At 42.1% G+C, this 23,847-nt stretch overlaps 1 protein-coding gene across 3 annotated transcripts in view; it reads right to left on the reverse strand.

Moving 5' to 3' along the window:
* LOC122555678 (ephrin type-B receptor 1) overlaps positions 1-23,847 on the reverse strand; it is a 505,782-nt gene that overhangs the window by 69,063 nt on the left and 412,872 nt on the right. For all 3 annotated transcript variants that reach the window (XR_015759253.1, XR_015759252.1, XM_087993907.1), the window contains exon 12: positions 19,842-20,057. Coding sequence is in view for 1 of the 3 variants with exons in the window: in XM_087993907.1 (XP_087850033.1) it covers positions 19,842-20,057 (216 nt within the window). In the remaining 2 variants the exon portion in view is untranslated. The remainder of the gene's footprint in view (positions 1-19,841; positions 20,058-23,847) is intronic.

Below are 23,847 nucleotides of genomic sequence, written 5' to 3' on the forward strand. Positions count from 1 at the left end.
ATTTTGTTTTGAGATGCTCCTGGGAAGAGATTTGGAAAAGTTTATTTTGTTAAAGGAACGACATAGTGTCAGCCATGGTTCCATTGATGTCACTCTCAATTCAAGGTCAAAATGTTCCTGGTTTAATTCCTATTCTATGACTTGAGTACATAAATCTAGATTTGATACTTTTAACTAGTAGGGTGCGGGGATGGGAGGACAGAATCAAGGCTTGTTGATGGGACCAGAGTCTGAGAGGGTCAAAAAGAAACAAAACTTAAATGAGTATAATGTGCCAAGAAGTGGCAGATGGAATTTAATTTAGATAAATGTGAGGTGCTGTATTTTGTAAAGGCAAATCAGGGCATGACCAATACACTTAAGGTCCTGGGGAGTGTTGCTAAACTAAGAGACCTTGGAGTGCAGGTTCATAGTTCGTTGAAAATTGAGTTACAGTTAGGATAGTTAAGAAGGCGTTTGGTATGCTTGCCTTTATTGGTCAGTGCATTCAGTATAGGAGTTGGGACGTGATGTTGTACAGGACATTGGTTCGGCCAATTTTTGAATACTGCATAAAATTCTGGTCTCCCTGCTATAGAAAGGATGTTATGAAACTTGAAACTTGAAAGAGTTTAGGAAAGATCTACAAGGAAGTTGCCAGAGTTGGAGGGTTTGAGCTATTGCCAGAGGCTGAATAGGCTGGGCTTGTTTTCACTGGAGCATTGGAGGCTGAGGAGTGACCTTATATATGTTTATAAAGTCATGAGGGGCATGGATAGGTTAAATAGACAAGGTTGAAAATGTGTTGCTGGAAAAGCGCAGCAGGTCAGGCAGCATCCAGGGAACAGGAGAATCAACGTTTCGGGCATAAGCCCTTCTTCAGGAATGAGGAAAGTTTGTCCAGCAGGCTAAGATAAAAGGTAGGGAGGAGGGACTTGGGGGAGGGGCGTCGGAAATGTGATAGGTGGAAAGAGATCAAGGTGAGGGTGATAGGTCAGACTGGGGTGCGGGCGGAGAGGTCAGGAAGAAGATTGCAGGTTAGGAAGGCGGTGCTGAATTCGATGGATTTGACTGAGACAAGGTGGGGGGAGGGGAAATGAGGAAACTGGTGAAATCCGAGTTCATCCCTTGTGGTTGGAGGGTTCCTAGGCGGAAGATGAGGCGCTCTTCCTCCAACCGTTGTGTTGTTGTGGTCTGGTGATGGAGGAGTCCAAAGACCTGCATATCCTTGGTGGAGTGGGAGGGGGAGTTGAAGTGTTGAGCCACAGGGTGGTTGGGTTGGTTGGTCCGGGTGTCCCAGAGGTGTTCTCTGAAACTCGCCTCATCTTCCGCCGAGGAACCCTCCAACCACAAGGGATGAACTCGGATTTCACCAGTTTCCTCATTTCCCCTCCCCCCACCTTGTCTCAGTCAAATCCATCGAATTCAGCACCGCCTTCCTAACCTGCAATCTTCTTCCTGACCTCTCCGCCCCCACCCCAGTCTGACCTATCACCCTCACCTTGACCTCTTTCCATCTATCACATTTCCGACGCCCCTCCCCCAAGTCCCTCCTCCCTACCTTTTATCTTAGCCTGCTGGACAAACTTTCCTCATTCCTGAAGAAGGGTTTATGCCTGAAACGTCGATTCTCCTGTTCCCTGGATGCTGCCTGACCTGCTGCGCTTTTCCAGCAACACATTTTCAGCTCTGATCTCCAGCATCTGCAGTCCTCACTTTCTTCCTAAATAGACAAGGTGTTTTCCAAAGGTAGGGAGGTCCAAAACTAGAGGGCATAGGTTTAGGGTGAGAGGGGAAAGACTTAAAAGGGATTTAAGGGGTAACTTTTTCACAGAGGGTGGTGCATGTATGGAATGTGCTGCCAGAGGAAGTAGTGGAGGCTGGTACAATTACAACATCTGGATGGGTATATGAATAGGAAGGGTTTAGAGGGATATGGGCCAAGTGCTGGCAAATGGGACGAGATTAATTTAGGATATCTGGTCAGCATGGACAAGTTGGACTAAAGGGTCTGTTTCCATGCTGTACATCTCTATGACTCTAATTATGGGTAAATACAAGGTCCCATGCCTATTAAAAAGCTACAACAGTCTGTCTGCTGTTCTGCAAAGTTCTGCAACATGTTGGTTAATGGTTTCCACGAGGATCCTTTGTTCAATTCCCTAATGTGAAACACTACAGGGAGAAAGAGTTTGGTAACACGAGCCCATGCCTTCATGTCTGTGGTAATTAAACCCAGCGACAGCCAAGATCCTGAGTTGATTAGGCTGTGAAGTATATGGGGAAAGAACCTGCTGTCCAAAATCATTTCAAAAGGACAACAGTGTGTTCTTAATTATTAGCCTGATGGAAGGTGTGATTTGCAATGGAAATCTAAGACACAACAGGCTGCACTCTCATTGTGTGCCACTGTATTCGAAAGTAGCTGTTGATTAACGCTTTCCTTGTTGTTCTGTCAATCAGACTTGAACCATGGAATGATACTGTGGCTTTTATAGTGTAACACGTGTTTTGCGTCAGGTTGGAGTTAAAATTTCGTCTTTCAGATTGAAAGGTAGCTGAGTGATGCCAGCTGTGTCTAGATAGACTAATACCAGAGGCCCTAATCTAATATGGACGGCATATCCTTCACTGCTTGTAATGCCGGCCCTAAGCTCAGTGATGGGGAATATTCAGCTATGCCCTCTATGTGCTGTCAGTCACTGCTTATGGGACTGCATCCTGATGACTGACTTCTGAGGCTAACCACATTCCAGGATTCCCCACCGTCCAGAATACTAAAATGCTGGGATTAGGAATTCAAAAGCAAGAGGTGCGTGATTTAAGCTTTCAAGGCAATGCAAGGAACAAATGCCAAATTCTTCATTTTGTAAAGTATTCCAATCTCAAGAGGCCACTCATGAGTCACAAGATAAGAATCTCACCATAAGAATGGCTTGCAAGGGCCAGTATTAACTATTGTATAATATGGTCTTGCCTTCACAACTGAAAAAAGTTAATCACAACATTTGAAAGTGGAGTTTTTATCACCAAGGAATGTGCCAATAACTCTGACCATATGTTCCTTTAACAATTGGTAATATATTTAAAATGTCTACATGGACAGCATTCGTTTTTCAATGGAATGACTAATTGTAGAATAGATTCCCTACAGTATGGAAACAGGCCCAACAAGTCCACACCGACCCTCCAAAGAGCAATCCACCCAGACCCATTCCCCTACAATTACCCTTGAACCTAATACTATGGGCAATTTAGCATGGCCAATTCACCTAACCTGCACATCTTTAGACTGTGGGAGGAAACCAAAGCATCTAGAGGAAATACAGGGAGAATGTGCAAACTCCACACAGACTCCTTCCCAGTTCAATGAAGAGGTGGTCCCAAACCCAACATGTATCACAATGGGAGCTCTACATTTCACCATTGCCAGTGCCATTGCTATAATGAAGACCAATATCCACTCAACTGCTTCTTGTTAAACACATTGACACCTCAAATTGCTTAATCCTACAAGCACGACAGGATATCATCCTTGTTTCAGTTACCCTTAATATCAAATCAGCTTAAATGTCATGGGTTTTACTTGTTATAGGCTCGTTGTGCATTTAATATTTGCCCCGTTCTTTCCTTCTCACCGAAAAAAAAATTGTTTTTGGACAACTGCTCCTTCAGTTTTGCTTTCGTTTAAAATTTAATCAGAAGTTAGGCTAGGATTTTGAAAGAAGCTGGATCCTGGACCATGATATTTGAGTCAAAGCATCAGTTCCTCAGATATGAGGATCAATGAAATGAAAAAGGGACTCACAATTATCTGTGAGTTTTAGTGGTGATGCCTTATTTTTACTAATTTCTGAGGTGAGGTGGAATTCATGCAGTAAGCTCCTCCATCTCTATACTGTTTCTTGCTAGAAGGATATTCTCCTTGGTTTAGTCAGTAGCACTTACAGCTCTTTGTCTCTTCTTAAGCGTAAGATCCAAGCTGACACTTGACTGCAGTATTGATGGAGAGCTGAATTGGTACAGGATCTTTGGATGAGATATTAAAGTGAGGGCCTGTTTACCTTTGTGGGTGAGGGGAAGAGATCCAATTCAATGGCTGGGGGCATTCTCCTTGGTGTCTTGGCAAATAGTTACGCCTTAATCAAGATCATCATTTCATTCTGGATTAGTGGTGCTGGAAGAGCACAGCAGTTCAGGCAGCATCCGAGGAGCAGTAAAATCAACGTTTCGGGCATAAGCCCTTCATCAGGAATAAAGGGCTTTTGCCCGAAATGTCGATTTTACTGCTCCTTGGATGCTGCCTGAACTGCTGTGCTCTTCCAACATCACTAATCCAGAATCTGGTTTCCAGCATCTGCAGTCATTGTTTTTACCTATCGTCATTTCATTGCTGTGAGTATGATCTTGCAGTGTGCAATCTGGCTGCTATTGTTTCTTACATTGCAACAGTGACAATACTTTGACAACCTTCACTGGAACAGAAAATTGAACCAGGTGTGAAATAGATGGCCATTGTCAAACATCCATTTGCATTCCTGCTCATGTTAGATTGTGGCCCATTCATTACCCAATGTCTTCCTAATTCAATTTGGGGCCTCAGTTTTTAAACTGCGCTTGTCACCATGTTGCACAGTGAGACTAAGCAGCAAATTGATTGTGCTGATACCAATACCTTCGAGGTATACATTTTTGCAGGGCCTGTGCAGTCAAGGACTGGTCTAATTGGAAGTGTCGCTTGTCAAAAAGAAAATGCTTTGTTTGCATCTCTGCAACTACTTATATGTTACTAGGACAGGTTATACATTGTTATGACAATTGCTAGGAGGTGCTCATTAACCCTTTTCAGACCATTTTACCAACACACTCAACTTGCAGGTGCAAATTGCCAAATAGTTGTGTAAATGAAGTGCCATCTCATTACAGAGGCTTGACTTTCATAGTAAGATCCAAGTACTATGTACAAAGTGATTAAAATCCCAACCACTGAACAGCGGGCACAACAGAATTAAAAAGGCAGCAAGGAATGAATCCACAACATGGTTTTCTGATGCCACCAGCTTGTAAATTTGAGAGAAAGTTTACACTGTGTTGCTCAGCATTTGGAGGGTAAAGACACAAAATACAAAATATGAATCCTCAAGAATTTTCATCAGTTTTCAATATCCTCTTGTTTTTTCTGTCTGTGTCAATTCATTTTTCTAAAGAGTATTTTAAATATTTGCTTTAGGCACTGTCGGGGGAATCAGCTAAACAGAATTATTGAATCAAACAGTGCCTGAGGAGCTGAATTAACAGGCAAACCAAACACCATGCCTGCTGTGGCAGTCCAGATTAGCAACTGTATTCCAATTGTTGTTAATCCAGTTTGTTTACACTAGGGACCTCAATAACTCCATCAGCCTAGACACCCTGACAATGTTGTGCCATTTTGGACCATTCTGCCAATTTTACGTGAGAAGAATCAGTACGTAATGCTCTCTTATTAAGAATTCACAGCTATATGAGGGTCTGACAGAGCTGTTTATTTCTCAGTGTTGGGGTAGAGTATGATGTACTTATCCAGCCACTTAACTACTGCAGCTTGGGGTGACTTTTTTTGTCTGCTATCTCTAACCTCATTTAAAGAAGTACAACTAAATCTACACCTTTCCTGGTATGAATTGGAAAGTTCCCTGATTTAGATTTTAAAGGTTTAATTGGAAGCACACTAGCTTTCGGAGCGACGCTCCTTCATCAGGTGATTGTCTGTTGAAGGAGCGTCGCTCCGAAAGCTAGTGTGCTTCCAATTAAACCTGTTGGACTATAACCTGGTGTTGTGTGATTTTTAACTTTGTACACCCCAGTCAACACCGGCATCTCCAAATCATAGATTGTAAAGGATTCCCTGGGCAAGTGGTCTACATCATTCAGAGAAGGCTGTCCAATTAATTAACAATAGATATTTGAATTTGGGTGAGGTTATTCTTCAAAAGCTAGATTGGGTTGGGATATCTGATCGGCATGGATGAGTTGGACCGAAGGGTCTATTTCTGTGCTGTACATCTCTATGACTATGACAACCGACTATTCCCTCCACAATATGGATATAGGATCAATTTTAATTGCTATTTTCATTTGTGCACTTATTTTTTCATTCGTCTTGTTTACCAGGTTTAAGAAGTAAGAAGGATACTATCAGGCTGATTGTCCAACCATTCTCTAACACTCCATATTGCATCACACAATCCCTACAGTGTGGAAGCAGGCCATTCAGCCCATCAAAACCGCACCAAAGCTCCGAAGAGCATCCCACCCAGATCCACTGTCCCTACCCTATCCCTGTAACTCTGTATTTATCATGGTTAACCTACCTAACCTGCACATTCCTGGACACTATGAGCAACTTAGCATGGCCAATCCGCCTATCCTGCACATCTTTGGGCTGTGGGAGGAAACCAAAGCATCCAGAGAAAATACAGGGAGAATGTGCAAACTTCACACAGACCATCGCCCAAGGGTGGAATCTAATCCGGATCCCTGGTGCTGTAAGGCAGCAGTGCTAACTGCTGAGCCACTGTGCTGTCCTTACTTGGACTCAGTATGTTTCATGAATGCTCATCCTATCTTCTTCATCACAGAAATAGTGGAATATTTTTGAGAACTGTCATATTTCACTGCCTATATTGCTTTGAGTCAGATTGCACAGTGAACTGATGTACCACAACTAGCTAAACTTCCTGTTTTAAATCTTGCATCTGTTTAACTTTACTTGTGAATAAATTTCATTGTTGTTTTAACCTGAATTGACCAGTACATTGTCATGGCCTTTGCAATCCATTAGAGAGTTCAGGCGTGTTCAAATTCACTAATGTTTGAAGAAGCATCTTCTAAGCAAAAAAAAAATGGCACAGAGATGGAGAGATTTCGTAAGAGAATGCCAAAGTTTAAACTCAAGTACTGCAGGAATTGCTGCCAATCGTAGGGTGACAGAACTCAGGACTTTCTGTCCCTGTTTACTGCCTTGGAATGCGCTTTAATCCTGGAAATGGGCTTGAACTTACAATCTTCTTAAACACAGAAGACTAACTTATAGCCAAGGCTGGGACCTGAATGTCCATTCTCCTTTCCTTCCTTATTTTGTGTACAACCCAGAAGCCAAGAATAGTCCCAACGCTGAGAATGTGCTTCAGGGACAGTTGTTCATAGGGTCATACAACACGCAAACAGAGCTTTTCAACGTGTTCATGTCAAAAATATTTCACAAACGAAACTAGTCCCACTATCCTGCACTTGGCCCATATCCCTCGAAAACTTTCCTAATTCATGTACCTGTCCCACTGCCTTTTAAATGTTCTAACTGCACCTGCATCTACCACTTCCTCTTGCAGTTCATTCCATATAAGAATCACCCTCTGTGTGAAAATGTTGCCCCTCAGGTCTCTTTTAAATCTTTCTTAACTCTATGCCCTCTGGTTTTGAACTCCCCCAGCCAAGGGATAAGAATTTTGCTATTTATCTCATCTGTGACCCACATGATTTTATAAACCTCTATAAGATCACCCTTCAACCTCTTACGCTCCAGTGAAAAAAGTCCCAGTCTATCTTGCCTACTCTTATAATTCAAACCCTCCAGTTATGGCATCATCCTGGGTAAATCTTTTCTGAATCCTCTCCAATATTCCTCCCATAGCAGGGCGACCAGAAATGTACACAGTTCTCCAAAGGTGGCCTCACCAATGTCCTGCACAATTGCAACATGACGTTACTTATTCTTATACTCAATGGTCTGAGCAATGAAAGGTTTGAAGCGTGCTAAATGCCTTCTTAATGACTCTGTCTACCTATGATAGAACTTTCAGATACATAGTTCTTTTAAGGTGAAGGGTGGAAGGTATAGGGGAGATGTCAGGGGTGGGTTCTTTACCCAGAGAGTGGTGGGGGCATGGAATGCGCTGCCTGTGGGAGTGGTAGAGTCAAAATCTTTGGTGACCTTTAAGCAGCAATTGGATAGGTACATGGATGGGTGCTTAAGCTAGGACAAATGTTCGGCACAACATCGTGGGCCGAAGGGCCTGTTCTGTGCTGTATTGTTCTATGTTCTATGTTCTATGTTCTAACCCTTAGGATAACTCTGCCCAGGGCCCTACTATCAACTGTATAATTCCTGCTTTTTTTTTTCTGTTTTATCAAAATGCAATAGCACAGGCAGTTCTCCACCTGCTTCAAGGAATGTTAGTTACTTCCATTCCCAGAATCAGGAAGGCAGAAAAACTGCAGTGCCGGTACCTCATGGAGCTCACATTACACTCATTAAAAATACAGACTCTATGTAGAAAATAAGTATACACAAAGTCCCTTCACATTCATTACCATGTAACAAATTTACAAGCAAATTCACAAAATATTCATTGGAATTTGCTTCAGGTAATCATTACACAGAGCGTGAAAGCAGGGTCTCCCAAACGACAAACAAATTAATGTGGGAAGCTCTTTTGAGCAACATGAAAGCTAAATGGTCTCGCAGTTTAAGGATGTTATAGCTATGTGAGGGCTCTTGCTGCAAGGGTAGTAAACCCTCCTTAACTAAGCTTTAAAGTAGATTATTCTATGAAGTCTTTTGGATTTGTTGGTACATTCCCTGAAGGTTCGAGTGGGTCATTGAGTTTGACAAAGCAAGATTGGATTGGCTTTAATGTGTGGATTTGGACCATGAAAGATGTTTGAGGATATTGGGATCACTATGACTGGTCTCATTAGGCTAAGCATGGGGTGGGCCGAAAGTTGCCCAAAAACAAAAATGACTTTCGAAAATTTTCTTTTATTACAAGGGCTGGAGTACAAAAGAGTCGAAATGATACACAATCATCTATTGTGCTATGTTAAGATCTGGGCGCTACGCCTCAGGAGTTTATAGTGGACCCATAGGCTGCTTAAAATGAAGGTATTTGATGGGGTGAAAAATGGAATATTTGCATTTACATAATGTTTACAGAAACGCCAGATGTCTCAAAGTCCCTTACTGCCTATAGAGTGCTGTTATAATGTCAGAAATATAAGAAAATGCACACTCAGCAAGCTCCCACAAAGAGCAACATGATAATGATCAGATAATCAGTTTCTGTGATGTTACAGAAGAAATGTAAGAAAAGGACCATTCAGCCCTTTGAGTCTGCTCCACCCATTGTTATGATCATAATTGATCATCCAACTCAATAACCTGATCCCATTTCTCCCCAAACCCTTTAAACATGTTCAAGAAAGAGATCAATGTTGTTTGGGCTGAAGGGATCATTGTTTTGGCTTTAACTGATTTCTGCGGCATTGAATTCTACGGATCAAGAGATGATAAACAGAACTCAGGATAACAGGTCAAAGCCCCTGACTCTTCTTCAAGATGGCATTATGGAAACTTTCACCTCCATCTCAGAAGCAGTCAAGGCATCAGTTTGACATCTCATCAAAAAGATGATGCTTGCAAAAGCATACCATTCTCCTGTACTGTACAGGAGTTTCAACATAGATGTTTGTGCTCAGAGTGGAATTTTAATGCAGAATTCTGTGATTTGGAGATAAGAGCACCATCAACTGAACCATGGCAGTGCAGCACCTCTTTTATCTGGTGAGGTGGTCTACAACAATGAGACAAAACCATAAAAATTAGAGCTCGACCATTCAGGAAGGAAATCAGGAAGAATTGTTTTTAGATGATGTTAATGGAATGCTCTTCCCAAACAGGAAAGAAGAGGCCAAGGATAATGGGTTAATTGAAATGTTGAATACTTGGATGGTGTTGATATGGAATTGGACAGACTACAGTGCTGGCCGCCAGAACTGCACAGCATTTTCAGCAACTTTTGGCTTTGTTTTTCCTTTGCAGCAACTGCAATATTTTGCTTTCATATGGGTTTTTCTTGGGTTGCCTGGCATTCTCCCCAGAGATTATTCTAAGTAAGACTATCGGCATGGTGAAGTCCCTTGTACCCCATCTCCAAAAGGGAGCAAACTGTCATTACTGGTTTCTTCATTGGCTTGGTAACTGAATGTTTCAGTCCGAAACTAACATCATCATTCTAAAAGGTGAAAGATTCAAGCTAAATTTGTTTAATATTACATTCCTTGACACTACTATAAATTCTGTGTCGTATGATTCTGCTTCACAACCACCTGATGAAGGAGCAGCGCTCTGAAAGCTAGTGCTTCCAATTAAACCTGTTCGACTATAACATGGTGCTGTGATTTTTTAACTTTGTCCACCCCAGTCCAACACAGGCACCTCCAAATAATGACTAACCAGAAAGGTACATTATCAAAGTTCCATTTACGCCATAATTAGTAAGGGACATTGTTTGTTTTAATTCATTTAGGGAAAATGCGCTTTGCTAGATTGGCCAAAATCTATTATCCATCCCAAGGTAAAGAATGCATTGAATAGTACAATAGGTCCAATCCCCTGTAGGAACTTGACCTGAGTATAGTTTCTGGTTAGGAAGCATTGCTTCCCTCTTCTACGGTAGTAAGGAGTCAATACCTTGGGCGGCACGGTGGCACAGTGGTTAGCACTGCTGCCTCACAGCGCCAGAGATCCAGGTTCAATTCCCGCCTCAGGCGACTGACTGTGTGGAGTTTGCACATTCTCCCTGTGTCTGTGTGAGTTTCCTCTGGGTGCTCTGGTTTCCTCCCACAGTCCAAAGATGTGCAGGTTAGGTAAATTGGCCATGCTACATTGCCTGTAGTGTTAGGTGAAGGGGTGAATGTAGGGGAATGGGTCTGGGTGGGTTGTGCTTCAGTGGGCCGGTGTGGACTTGTTGGGCTGAAGGGCCTGTTTCCACACTGTAAGTAATCTAATCTAATACAACAATGGCTCAAAGCAAGCTGTGCTTGCACAGTAAAGTCCCAGCAATAATCCAGTGGGAAAGCCATACATCATTTAAATGTGGTCAGAGGTTTTTGTGGCAAAACTACAGCGACAGATTGGAGCCTGCTGTCACTCTAACCCAACCTGAGCCACAACTGACCAGGAACTACTTTCTACTGACTCTTGGGTAAGGAGTAAAACAACCTTCCACAATTACCACTGCAACAGGCAACACTATTAGTTATCAACATATACTGGACTGTGCGACTTGCCATACCTAATAACAACAATTCTGTCCAATGCAGCCAGCTCAGTCTTAGAAATAATTGTTTTACCATTCAGTACTTAAGTAATTATTAAACATGGTCAACCTCTTCCATTTCAACTGAACAAAACAGGGAAAAGGAAAACAGTTGAATGGTTGCGTTGTGCTCCCTTCTCTATTTCTCTTGCAGGCAACAGTACTTAAATCACTATCACTCGCTGACATTGGTATGCATCAAATCGGCAAAGCCAACCTCTCACATTATACAGAAATGACACCCTTACTCACTTGACTGCTCACTGTCATTTCTTTACACCAGATAGAGGTGTTCAGTTTATATCATTGTCTGACACAGCTGGTAAACACACCCAGCGTATGTGCATGTCTGTGGAGAATTGTATGTGCCTGTGCAAGTGAGGTATGAATTTGTCTGGAACTTCCTTCAAAACAGATCAATCCATTGATTGATCTGCCTTTGTGCCCATCCTGTATAGTGTTGTTCCTACTGTGTCTTCATCCGGAAGCTGAGCTGACTCTGAGGTATCCAGGTGGAATGCATTGAGCAAAGAAATGTTGAAGAGTTTAAATAAGTTATATTTTTGAATAACAATCCATTCCGGGAGACTGTGATTTCAACATCAGATTTGAATATGGAATGATGTAACTACTGGAACAATGAAACTTACTCTCTGGCTAACTACCTTCTTATCCTGTTTTAAGATACTCTTTAAAAGCCCTCTTTGAGGAGCAAGCTTTTTGTTAACATCTTTGTTATCTTATGAGGCTTAATGTGCTACACTGTTTGGCAACTCTCCAACTTCCTTTTAATATGCTAAATACACTAAATAAATGCAAGTTGTGTTTAAAGAGTTTATCTCCCTGCACTGAATACACAGGTGAATTATTCAATAACTCAGGATGTTTGTCAGTCAAATGCACCACTGGATCCAGAAAGCACACACAACTTAAAGGAAACAAAATGCATATAAATTTAAATTCTCAGAGCAGTGTCTAACATATTTTGTCAATCAGTGAAGTTATTGAGAAATATTGAGCAAAGGAAAATCATTGAGTTGGGAAGTCAGGTCATTGTTTTTACCTCATTGTTTTTACCTCAGCAATAACCTAACTGAATGCTGTAACTGGCTTGATTGGCAGAAATGTCCACAATTCTATCTTTTGATATCTTGGTGCATTATTGAGGTCACAGAGTAACATATTCATGATGGTGGCTCAGGGGTTCGCACTGTTGCCTCATAATGTCAGAAACCTGGGTTTGATTCCAGCCTCAGGCAACTCTATGTGGAGTTTGCATGTTCTCCCCATGTCATGTGGGTTTTCTCTGGGTGCTCTTGTTTCCTCCCATAGTCCAATGATGTGCAAGTTAGGTGGATTGGCCATGCTAAATTACCCATAATGTTCAGGGATGTGTAGATTATGTGTGATATCTATGGGAAATGCAGGGTTACAGGAATAGGATAGGGGGATGCATCTGGGTGGGATGCTCTTTGGAGGGTCAGTGTGGACTTGCTGGGTCAAATGGCCTGTTTCCACACTGTCGGGATTCTATTTTTAAAAAATCACCCCTTATTGAGCTAACTTCACCAGGAAATCTACAAATTATAAGATGAGCAAAGAAAAAGCAGAGGCAGGATCTGAGCAGATCTGAACGGTTTTAAAAGGCTGAAAGACTGGTGAACACTTATTGGTAATTTATGGAGAAAATGACCTTATTGGTCTGCATACTTAAACCTGCCAAATCCACCATGACTTTTTCCCAGGAGTTCATTTTGCCTAACATTCATTGAGCATGGGCATGACTGACCAGGCTGTCATTTATCATCCTTCATTAATCCCAGTTAAGAGTCAAACACATTGTTATGAGCTCGGACTGACATGGAGGCAAGCAGTTTCCTTCCCTGAGGGACATTTAGTGAACAAAAGGAGCATTGATGATAATCAGCAGTGGTTACATGGTCTCCATTAGGCTAGCTTATAATTCCAGATATTTTACTGAATTTAAAATTCAATTTTACCATGGATTTAAAGACATGTCACCAGAACATTAGCTTGGAGTTCTGGATTCCTAATCCAATGGCATTACCACTAAACTAGTGCTTTCCCTATTCCCTTTACCTGATGCTGTGAGTATGAAAGTTGGGAAGGCTAATGCCCGTCACCATCAATTATTCAGACTCAGAAATACCAGGATTGGAAAGCACCAAAGAACGAATGAAGCATGAGGGTTTTTAGCATGGGAGGTGTTTTTAGGAGTAATAATGTGGTTAGCATTACATGTTCACAGCACATGAATAAAACAATCCTGCTTCTTGAAGAAAAGAAATAAACCTCTTCCTTAACAATATTTATTTCATCTAAAATTTCTACTTGTTTCCCCATCATGCACTTATCCAGCTTTCACTTTAACAACTATGTTAACATCTAACTTCCACATCTATGCTTCCTGTTTCAGCATATCCACATGGCTGCAAGCTCTACATTCAACTTTCTGGGTCTTTTTTGTTTGTTCATGAGGAGCGGGAATCGTTGGCCAGGCCAACTTTCACCAGCTTCCGTTTATGAAAGTGGTAATGAGTCACCACCTTGAACTGCTTCAGCCCATGGTGGAAGTGTGTAGAATGGGTGGATTAGCCATGGGAGATGCAGGGTTACAGGGACAGGGTAGCGGGAGGGGTCTGGTTGGGAAGCTCTTCGGAGGTAGACTTGATGGGCCGAATTTGCAGGGATTCTATGTTTCTATGAATGAGGGACACAGACAGGGTAGATGGGAAGCGATGGTGGGCATATCAATGACTGGAGGCATTAATTTAATTGGCATTTGGATGGGTATATGAATAGCAAGAGTTTGAAGGGATATGGATCAGGTGCTGGCAGGTGGGACTAGATTGGTTTGGGATATCTGATCGGCATGGACGAGTTGGACCAAAGGGTCTGTTTCTGTGCTGTACATCTCTATGACTATGACTTTATTTAGATAGGATGTGAGGAAAAGTCCTTTCACACTGAAGCTGGTTGGAACCTGGAAGTCACTACCTAAAAGGGAGATGGAGGCAGAAATCCTCAACATTTAAGAAGTATTTAGATGGTCACTTGAGATGCCAAGGTTGGTAAGTAGGATGAGAATAGGTGGTTATTTTTGACTGGCGCAGCCTTGATGGGTCACGGGGCCTTTTTCTATACTGCCCATCTCAATAGCTCCATATGGTGTTCAGAAGGAGGCTCCAGAATTTTGATGAGGCATAGCCTTACCGTCAAGAATACCTAGCCCCCAAATTAAATTAATCACCATAGTAATGTCTCTGTTTAATTCAGCCCAATGGCAGAACTTCGATGAGCATCTTTACGTGGAGAGTTGTGAATGCATGGAATGCGTTGCTAGCTGAGGTGGTGGAAGCGAAGTCATTGTGGACAGTTAAGCGACTGCTGGACATGCACATGGATAGCAGGGAATTGAGGGGTGCATTAGTTACGTTATTATATTTTACATTAGGATTACACGTTGACACAACATCGTGGGCCGAAGGGCCTGTTCTGTGCTGCACTTTTCTATATTCTATCTTAAACTAAAGTAGATGGATAGTAATAGACACCTTAGAAAAACATTGAAATACATTATTTTGAATTATCTCAGAATCTGAAAAGCTACACGAACAAAACCCATTGTCCTGGGCAGCTTTTCAAAGTTATTTTCACCCACAGTTAGTGATTAAAAAAATGATTATTTCTCGAGATAAACCTATTTCATATTGATGAAACTGCACCAGATTACTGCCCTTAAACATATCGCAGAATATCCTTTCCAGCAAAATCTAAAGATAATTACATTTACAAAAATGCTACTTGATTGCGGTGGTTCACAGCGGATTTTACAGCTATTGATATCCAAATGAGTTTCAACAAAAAGTGAGCAAAGAAAACATTGAAAGCATAAGTAATTGAGGCCTAATTTGAATATGCTCCAAATCTGAAACTTTACCCTGTAATGAATAAAGGCTTATATTTTTAATAATAAAAGGAGCTGGCTGAAAACACAATGGAAAGCCAGAAGCCTTTAGTCAAAAGCAAGATCGCTTGCCTGGAATTGGACAGTGTCAGCACCTCAGGGAGACAATTAGATTTCTATCTACTGTATAAAGAGTCCAAAATATCAATATATTCCAAAAGTTTCAGTGGAGGGTGGGGTGAGGAATGATGGATTGATGTGATGCTTTTCATGAATTCAGGGCATCCCAAAGCTCTTTAACGCCTTAAAGTCATGGGTGGCACAGGGCTCAGTGGTTAGCCTCATAGCACCAGGGACCCAGATTTGAATCAGCCAACCCTTGGGCAATTGTCTGTGTGGCATTTGCACATTCTTCCTGTGCCTGTGTGGGTTTCCGCCCACAGTCCAAAAATATGCAGGCTAGATGGATTGGCTGTGCTAAATTGCCCATTGTGTCTAGGGTTAGATGGATTAGCCACGGGAAATGCAGGGTTGGTGTGAGCTCAATGAACCAAATGGCTTGCTGTAGGGATTCTATGAAGTGTAGTTGTTGTCACATGGTAAGAAATATGGCACCCAAAGTGAACCCTACAATTCCATGTTGATAAATCTTTTTTTAAATGTTATGTTGATTGACGAATAGAACCTCCTCTCACTTTCCTTCTCCCTTAAACTTCTTGAATGTGAGAAACGGGAAAAGGTGTTGTTTTTGCAGATGTGGCAAAAAGGGTAGTGATAATAAGCTTAAGCATAGCGCTGACAAGCAAGTATAGAGGGCAGCTGCAGGCAAAGATCAGATTAGCAAACTTCTGGGAAAAACAAGTTTGTGCAGTCAGAAAAGCAGAACAATAGAAAACACTAGCACAGCAAGTGTTAATATAGTTACAAAACGGTTGCAGCTAACGGCCCAAGGAGATAGAATTAGAATCTAATCAAGATAAGGAGAAGTCACGTAGGGGCAGTCAGGTCACAAGTTAGACAGAGAACTAGGGTGATTGGGTAATGTAGGAGTCGGGAGAGGTGACCTCACACAGCTCAAAGGTATAACTGTATACTTGTTTCAATGCTCATTGCTCATTTGCTTTAGCATTTGACGCCCTTTCTTGCAAGATCGTAAAATAAATTGTCTTGTTTCCAGTTTTGGTGGTCTTGGCTAATTTTGTTAAGTTTGTTTCTAACATTGAATAAGGAATAAGGTAAGTGAGCCTGTGGTGTTGATCAAAATTGTCAGGTATGACGTAGTGGGAATTACAGAGATGTGACTGCAAGGGGTTCAGGATTGGGAGCTGAATATTCAAGGATATACTTCCTACCGAAAAGATGGGCAGGTCTGCAGAAGGGGTAGGGTTGCCTTATTAGTAAGAAATTAAATTAAATCAGTAGTAAGAAACAAAGTAAGTCAGATGGTGTAGAATCTGTGAGGGTAGAATTGAGGAACCGCAAAATGGTAAGAAAAGGTATGGTTGGAGCTATGTACAGGCCTCTAAACACCAGGAGACAGAAAGAATGTGGAGGAAAGGCAAAGTTAAAGTGATCATGGCGGATTTCAATACATAGGTGGATTGGGAGAATCAGGATGGTAGTGGATTGCAAAGAAAGGAATTTATGGATGTCCAAGAGATGGCATTTTGGAGCAGCTTGTGGTGGAGCCCACTAAGGAACAGGCAACACAGAGGAACCTTGATTATCCAAAGGACATGGGCAGGGAGTATTTCGTTCGGTTAATCAAATGCTAGATTATCGATGCCGGATAACATGGTTAGCCATGCATTGGGATCTCGCAATCTTGTTTGGATCGTCCGAAATTCAGTTAATCAAATGCCGGGTAATCAAGATTCCTCTGTACTGGATGTAGTGTTGTGCAATGAGGCAGAATTGTTAAGGGAGCTTAAGGTGAAGGAACCCTTAGGACGCAGTGATTGAATTTACTCTGCAATTTGACAGGGAGAAGGTAGAATCAGAAGTATTACAGCTGAATAAAGGCAACTACAGAGGCATGAGGGAGGAGCTGGGTAGAATTGACTAGAATTCCTTTACTAGCCGGAAAGCAATGCTAGAAGTTTCTGGGAGTAACTCAGGAGATACAGCAGAGATTCATCCTGAGGGAAAAGAGGCATGGTACATGGAGGATGAGGCTACCATAGATGACTGGGGAAGTCAGGGATAACATGAAAGCAAAAGAAAAAGCATACAATGTGGTGAAGGGCAGTGGGAAACCAGAAGATTGGAGAGCTTACAAAGGCCAACAGAGGGCAACAGGAAAGAAATAAGGAGGGAGAAGATTAAATATTAGAGTAAACGAGCCAGTAATATAAAGGAAGACTGTGAGATTCTTTAGATAAATAAAGGGCAAAAGAGAGGCAAAAGTGGACATTAGGCTGCTGGAAAATGACTCTGGAGAGTTGATCACGGGGAACAAGGAAATAGCTGAGGAATTGAATAATTACTTTGTGTCAGTCTTTACCATGGAAGACACAAATCATATCCCAAAAATTCAAGGCAGTGAGAGAGTAGAGCTGAGTATGGTGGCCATCAGGAAAGAGAAGATGCAAGAAAACTGAATGGCCTGAATGTGGATAAATCACCTGAACTAGATGGACTAAACCCCAGAGTTCTAAGGGAAATAGCTGAAGAGATAGTGGAGGCGTTAGTGGTGATCTTTCAGGAATTGTTAGAATCAGACAGGTCCCAGAGGACTGGAAAATCACTAATGTGACACCCCTGTTTAACAAGGGAGTAAGGCAAAAGACTGAAAATTACAGGCCAATTAGCCTAACCTCAGTCATGGGTAAGATCCTGGAGTCAGTGTGGTTTCATCAAGGGGAGGCCATGCCTGACAAATCTTCTACAATTCTTTGAGGAAGTAACAAGCAAGTTAGACCAAGAAGAGGCAATGGATGTTATCCACATGGACTTCAAGAAGATCTTTGACAAGGTGCCGCACAGGTGTCTACTGAGTAAGATAAGGGCCCATGGTGTTAGAGGCAAGGTGCTAGCATGGATAGAAGCTTGGCTGTCTGGCAGAAAGCAGAGAGTGGGGATAAAAGGATCTTTCTCAGTATGGCAGCCAGTGACAACTGGTGTTCCGCAAGGCTCCGTGTGGGACCACAACTTTTCACTTTATAAATTAAGGATCTATCTGAAGGAACTGAAGGGATTCAGGCTATGTTTGCAGATGATACAAAGATAGGTAGAGGGACAGGTAGCATTGAGGAGGCAGGGAGGCTGCAGAAGGATTTGAACAGGTTAGGAGAGTGAGCAAAGAAGTGGCAGATGGAGTACAACGTGGGAAAGTGTGAGGTCATAAACTTTGGTAGGAAGAATAGAGACATGGACAATTTTCAAAATGGGGAGAAAATTCAAAAGTCTGAAGTGCAAAGAGACTTGGAGTTCTAATCCAGGATTCTCTCAAGGTAAACTTGCAGGTTGAGTCAATAGTTAGGAAGACAAATGCAATGATGGCATTTATTTCGATAGGACTTGAATATAAAAGCAGAGACGCACTTCTGAGACTTTATAAGGCTCTGATCAGACCACATTTGGAGTATTGTGTGCAGTTTTGGGGTCCATATCTCAGGAAGGATGTATTGGCCCTGGAGCAGATTCTGAGAAAATTTGCGGGAATGGCCCCAGGAACGAAAAGCTTAACATATGAGGAACATTTGAGGACTCTGGATCTATACTTGATGGAATTTAAAAAGATGAAGAGGGATTTAATTAAAACATACAGAATACTGATTGGCCTGGACAGAGTAGATGTTGGGAAGATGTTTCCATTGGTAGGAGAGACTGTGACCCAAGGGCATAGCCTGAGAGTAAAGGGAAGGCCTTTTAGAACAGAGATAAGAAAACACTTCTTCAGCCAGAGATTGGTGAATCTATGGAACTTATTGTCACAGAAGTATGTGGAGGTCAGGTCATTGAATATATTTAATACTGAGATAGATAGGTTCTTGAGTGTCAAGGGGATCAAGGGTTACAGGGAGAAAGCAGGAGAATGGGATTGAGAAACTTTTCAGCCATGATTAATGGTGGGACAGACCTAATGGGCTGAATGGCCTAATTTCTGCTTCTATGTCTTCTGGCCACATCGTCTAATAGCAATTTGAGGATCATTGACATTGATGTCAGAGGACAAAAATGTCCCACAGATAGCAGCACCAAAATGCAAAAATGAAATAATATCCAACAAAGACATTCAAACCACTTTGATATCCCATATTTGCTTCCCTTGATCAGTTGTGATCCTATCCATTGCTGGGGAATGACAGTATACAGACAATATTCTGCCTGCTTGCCTATCTTCTTTCACACTCTCCCTATGGTTTAATTGTATTTTTCTGAATGTATCGGAGTGCATTCACCGAGTGAACAGGATTGGCAGTAAATGAGAAAGTCAACAAAGTCCTACCAGACCACAGGGCTGTTCTCCCACTACAGAGACGCAGAGGTGCTCTTAACCACACCTCAGGTGAGGGGAGAGGTTGAGAAAGAGTATCCTTCATGGTAACCCTAGCTGGTATGGGAATCAAACCTACGGTTTTGACATCAGTCTGCACTGCAAACCAGCCATGCAGCCAACTGAGCTAAACGACTGTCCTTTAATAACAGTAAAGCTGGGTGGGTGAAAAAAAGTGCTGAACCTCTGACAAGTGCTTCAGTCGAGTGAGGTCTTGCCCCTTCCTCTCCCCATCCCACAATGCCTAGGTCTGATCCATCATCCCAGTTAATGCAGACAGTGGAAAACTCAAACTCACCAGAGAGCTGGTGTAAGTGGGGTCTGAAGTGTCATCCTGTAGGTAGCGCGACAGACCAAAGTCCGACACCTTGCACACCAGGTTGCTGTTGACCAGGATGTTGCGTGCAGCTAGGTCACGGTGGACATAGTTCATCTCAGACAGGTACTTCATCCCAGCCGCAATGCCCCGCATCATTCCCACCAGCTGGATCACTGTGAACTGCCCATCGTTTTGCTGCAGAAAAATGAATAAATCTATCAGTAAGCAAGTGTGTTTTCAGGTTGAAAAGGCACATCGGAAGGAAAGGTCCAAACTGGGTGAGAATGGCACAGACGGAAATCACAGAATAGTCAGCTTAACCCATCTCCACTTCCAACAAAGGCTACATCTTCCTCAACACTGTACCTGACAGTCTTAAACCTTTGCTGAGAATCTTCTGCTACTCATGCTGACAAGCTATTTAATTCCGACAGGCAATTCCCTTTAACCCGACCTCATTCTCATGGCTGATCCCATGACACACGTGAACATTCACTGTCTGGCAGTTCACTTTGTTCCTGTCACTTTCACCACTGTCCTTCACAAGTTAAGCAATAAAGCTTTGCTCATCAAAGTGAAGGCAAATGCTGGGAATCTGAAACAAACACAGAGAATGCTGGAGAAACTCAGCAGGTCTAGCAGCTTCTGTGGAGAGAGAAACAGAGTCCAGCATGACTCTTCTTCAGAACTGAAAGCTGTTGGAAAATGATTTTTATTAAAATATATACTTTTGATGGAGGCAGAGGCCCAGTGCAAAAGACAAAAGGGGTTATTTATCATGGAGAAGGAGAAAAAGAGATGTAAAGTGGGTGTAAATTATGGTGTGAGATGGAGAGAATGGGTCCTCTCCATAAACAGGAAAAGGATTTTGGAAAGGAAGGAGGTAGAGAATGTAAGAAGAATGGAGGACAGACATTATGCAGTCAGTTTCTGAGGTTATGGAACTCCATGGTGAGACTTTGAGGCTGGAAGCTGCCAATAAAATACCATCCACTATACGCCTCTTTCTCCATCTTTAACAACCCCTTTGTCTTTTGCACTGGGCTTCTGCCTCTGCAAAAACAATTTAAAAATCCATTATCTAACATCCTTTAGATGAAGGAGCGTCATACCAAACTCAAAATATTAACCCTGTTTCTCTCTCTCTACAGATGCTGTCAAAGGGGTGGTATGGTGGCTCAGTGGTTAGCACTGCTGTCTCACAGCGCCAGGGATCCGGGTTCAATTCCAGCCTCAGGTGACTGTCTGTGTGGAGTTTGCACATTCTCCCCATGTCTGTGTGGGTTTCCTCCGGGTGCTCCGCTTTCCTCCCACAGTCCAAAGATGTGCACGTTAGGTGAATTGGCCATGCTAAATTGTCCAAACATGGTATGTGCATTACTAGGGAGTAGGGGAATGGGTCTGGGTTGGTGACTCTTCGGAGGGTCTGTGTGGACTTGTTGGGCTGAAGGGCCTGTTTCCACACTGTAGGGAATCTAATCTAATCTGCTGTGATTCTTTTGCACTTTCTATGTTTGTTTCAGCATCACTCACCTTAGCCTAATTCTGTCGAGTGCTGTGAGCACCATGCAGTTAGTTGCTAAGTAGTTTGCTTGAAGAAAGAGCCAGGATTTGATTTGATTTTTTTATTGTCACATGTACTGAGATACAGTGAAAAGTCTTGTTTTGCAAGCTAACCAGACAAATCATACCTTACAAAAGTACATCTGGGTAATGCAAAATATAGTGTCACACAACGTGCAGAGAAAGGTCAACTCTGATATAGAAGAGTCTAGATTAGAGTGTTGCTGGAAAAGCAAAGCAGGTCAGGAAGCATTCGAGGAGCAGGAAAATTGACGTTTTGGGCAAAAGCCATATAGAAGAGATCCATTCAAATATCTGATAACATCAGGGAGGAAGCTGTTTGTGAATCTATTGGTATGTGTCTTCAAACTTTTATATCTTCTGTCTGATGGAAGAGGATGAAAGAGAGTATAACCAGGGTGGCAGGGTTCTTAGATTATGTCGGTTGTTTCCTGAAGCAGTAGCAAGTATAGATGGAGTCAGATGGATGGAAAGCTGGTTTGGGTAATGGACTGATAAATCAATTCATAAATACCTGTCATACAGTTTATTCAGGCGTGTGTTTATGTGTGTGCTGTGCGTGCGGAAAAGAGAGAATGTGCATATGTTAAAGAGCCTATATTCACTGTGATTGTGTGCTTTACGTTAAAGTGTTCTGACTGTGAGAGGGTGTTGTACATGGGGCTCAAATTTACACAGAGTTAGGAAGACTCCATTGAGCTTTCAAAATGGCAGGCACAAGCAGGAACCAAAAGTCCTAAAACATTTTTGCCAGTAAGGAAGGGAGGATAATTCTCAATGACGGAAACCAGAACTTTGCAAGACCATTAAAATTCAACAATGGGTTCATACAGACCTCATTTTCACAATTGTAAAGCCAATTTTGAGAGAAGTTGTAGATGTTTGTGAAGGGCACATATCAGCTGTTAACCAGTCAGTTTGTGACTTTGTTTAAATCCTCAGTTCTTTAAAATAATAGAAAAAAAGCACAACTTGCCTGTGCAAATGCAAAAAAAGGAACTCATATTTATTTTAGATTAGATTACTTACAGTGTGGAAACAGGCTCTTTGGCCCAACAAGTCCCCACCGACCTGCTGAAGCGCAACCCACCCAGACCCATTCCCCTATATTTACCCCTTCACCTAACACTACGGGCAATTTAGCATGGCCAATTCACCTCACCTGCACATTTTTGGACTGTGGGAGGAAACTGGAGCACCCGGAGGAAACGCAGACACTGGGAGAATGTGCAAACTCCACACAGACAGTCGCCTGAGGCGGGAATTGAACCTGGATCTCTGGCGCTGTGAGGCAGCCATGCTAACCACTGTGCTACCGTGCCACCCATAAATTTACGTTTATTTAATTCCCCAACCCTTCAGAAATTAAGAAATCAATCTAACTGTATCACTGAGAAATTAAGAAAAACTGAAGCTGAAGTTATTTAAAGTTCTTGGCTTTATTTTCAGAGAGAGAAGGAAGACATCTGTTCGAGCATTTACATTAGCTCTTTGTTGATCCTAACATCCACCCTTACATTATTATGCTTAGTTGCTTTCCATATTGTAACCTTATCTCTGCAAGAAGTTCTAGGTCCATATTTTGATTATTAGCTCAGAATGTTTATTGAGCGATTAGTTGCTTTTGACTAGGGTTATGTTTGTATTTATAAGGGATTAAGTACTGACGAGATTTAAGTATTAATTGAGCTTAGATGGAGTCACACAGCATGGAAGCAGGCCCTTTTGTCCAAGCAGTCTATGCAAACATAACCCCAAACTAAATTAGTCCCGCCTGCCTGCTCCTGGCTCATATCTCACCAAACCTTTTCTATTCATATGCTTATCCAAATGTCTTGACATGTATAAGACTACCATCAAATATCAAATCACCATTTATAATTATATTTTATTTTAACTTTTATGGAATTAACTGCCAGTGGAAGAGATTGAGGCGGGTCCATTCACTACATTTAAAATACATTTGGACAAATACATGGATAGGAAAGGATTATAAGGATATGATCCAAGTGCAGGGAAGTGGGGTTAGTGTGGATGGACATTTTGGTTGGCAAGGACCAGTTTGGGCCCAAGGACCTATCTCCATGCTATAGGCCTCTATGACTCTCATTCAATATGGTCCTTGCAGTCTGCCCATAATAGATACTGGGTGATTTGGGTTATCATGAATTGGCATTAAGTCAGTATAGGACTATAAGAGGCTCGAGGGTTTCGCATAATGTCACATTCAATCACAGACAACTGAGTCAAGCCTTTTACAAAGGACTCAGCAGCCTCTGTAGCCACCTTTAATCACAGTTCAGTGCTGGTCAGTTTAATTCCACCACTCACTCTAGAACAAGCTACACACTATTTGGTTGAGTTTCTCCAGCAACATGCTGGGAGATTTCCCTTAATCCTA

This window comes from Chiloscyllium plagiosum, unplaced genomic scaffold (genome assembly GCF_037043375.1).
Source record: "Chiloscyllium plagiosum isolate Xiang-an unplaced genomic scaffold, Cpla_swu_hap1 HiC_scaffold_13, whole genome shotgun sequence".
Classification (NCBI taxonomy): domain Eukaryota; kingdom Metazoa; phylum Chordata; class Chondrichthyes; order Orectolobiformes; family Hemiscylliidae; genus Chiloscyllium; species Chiloscyllium plagiosum.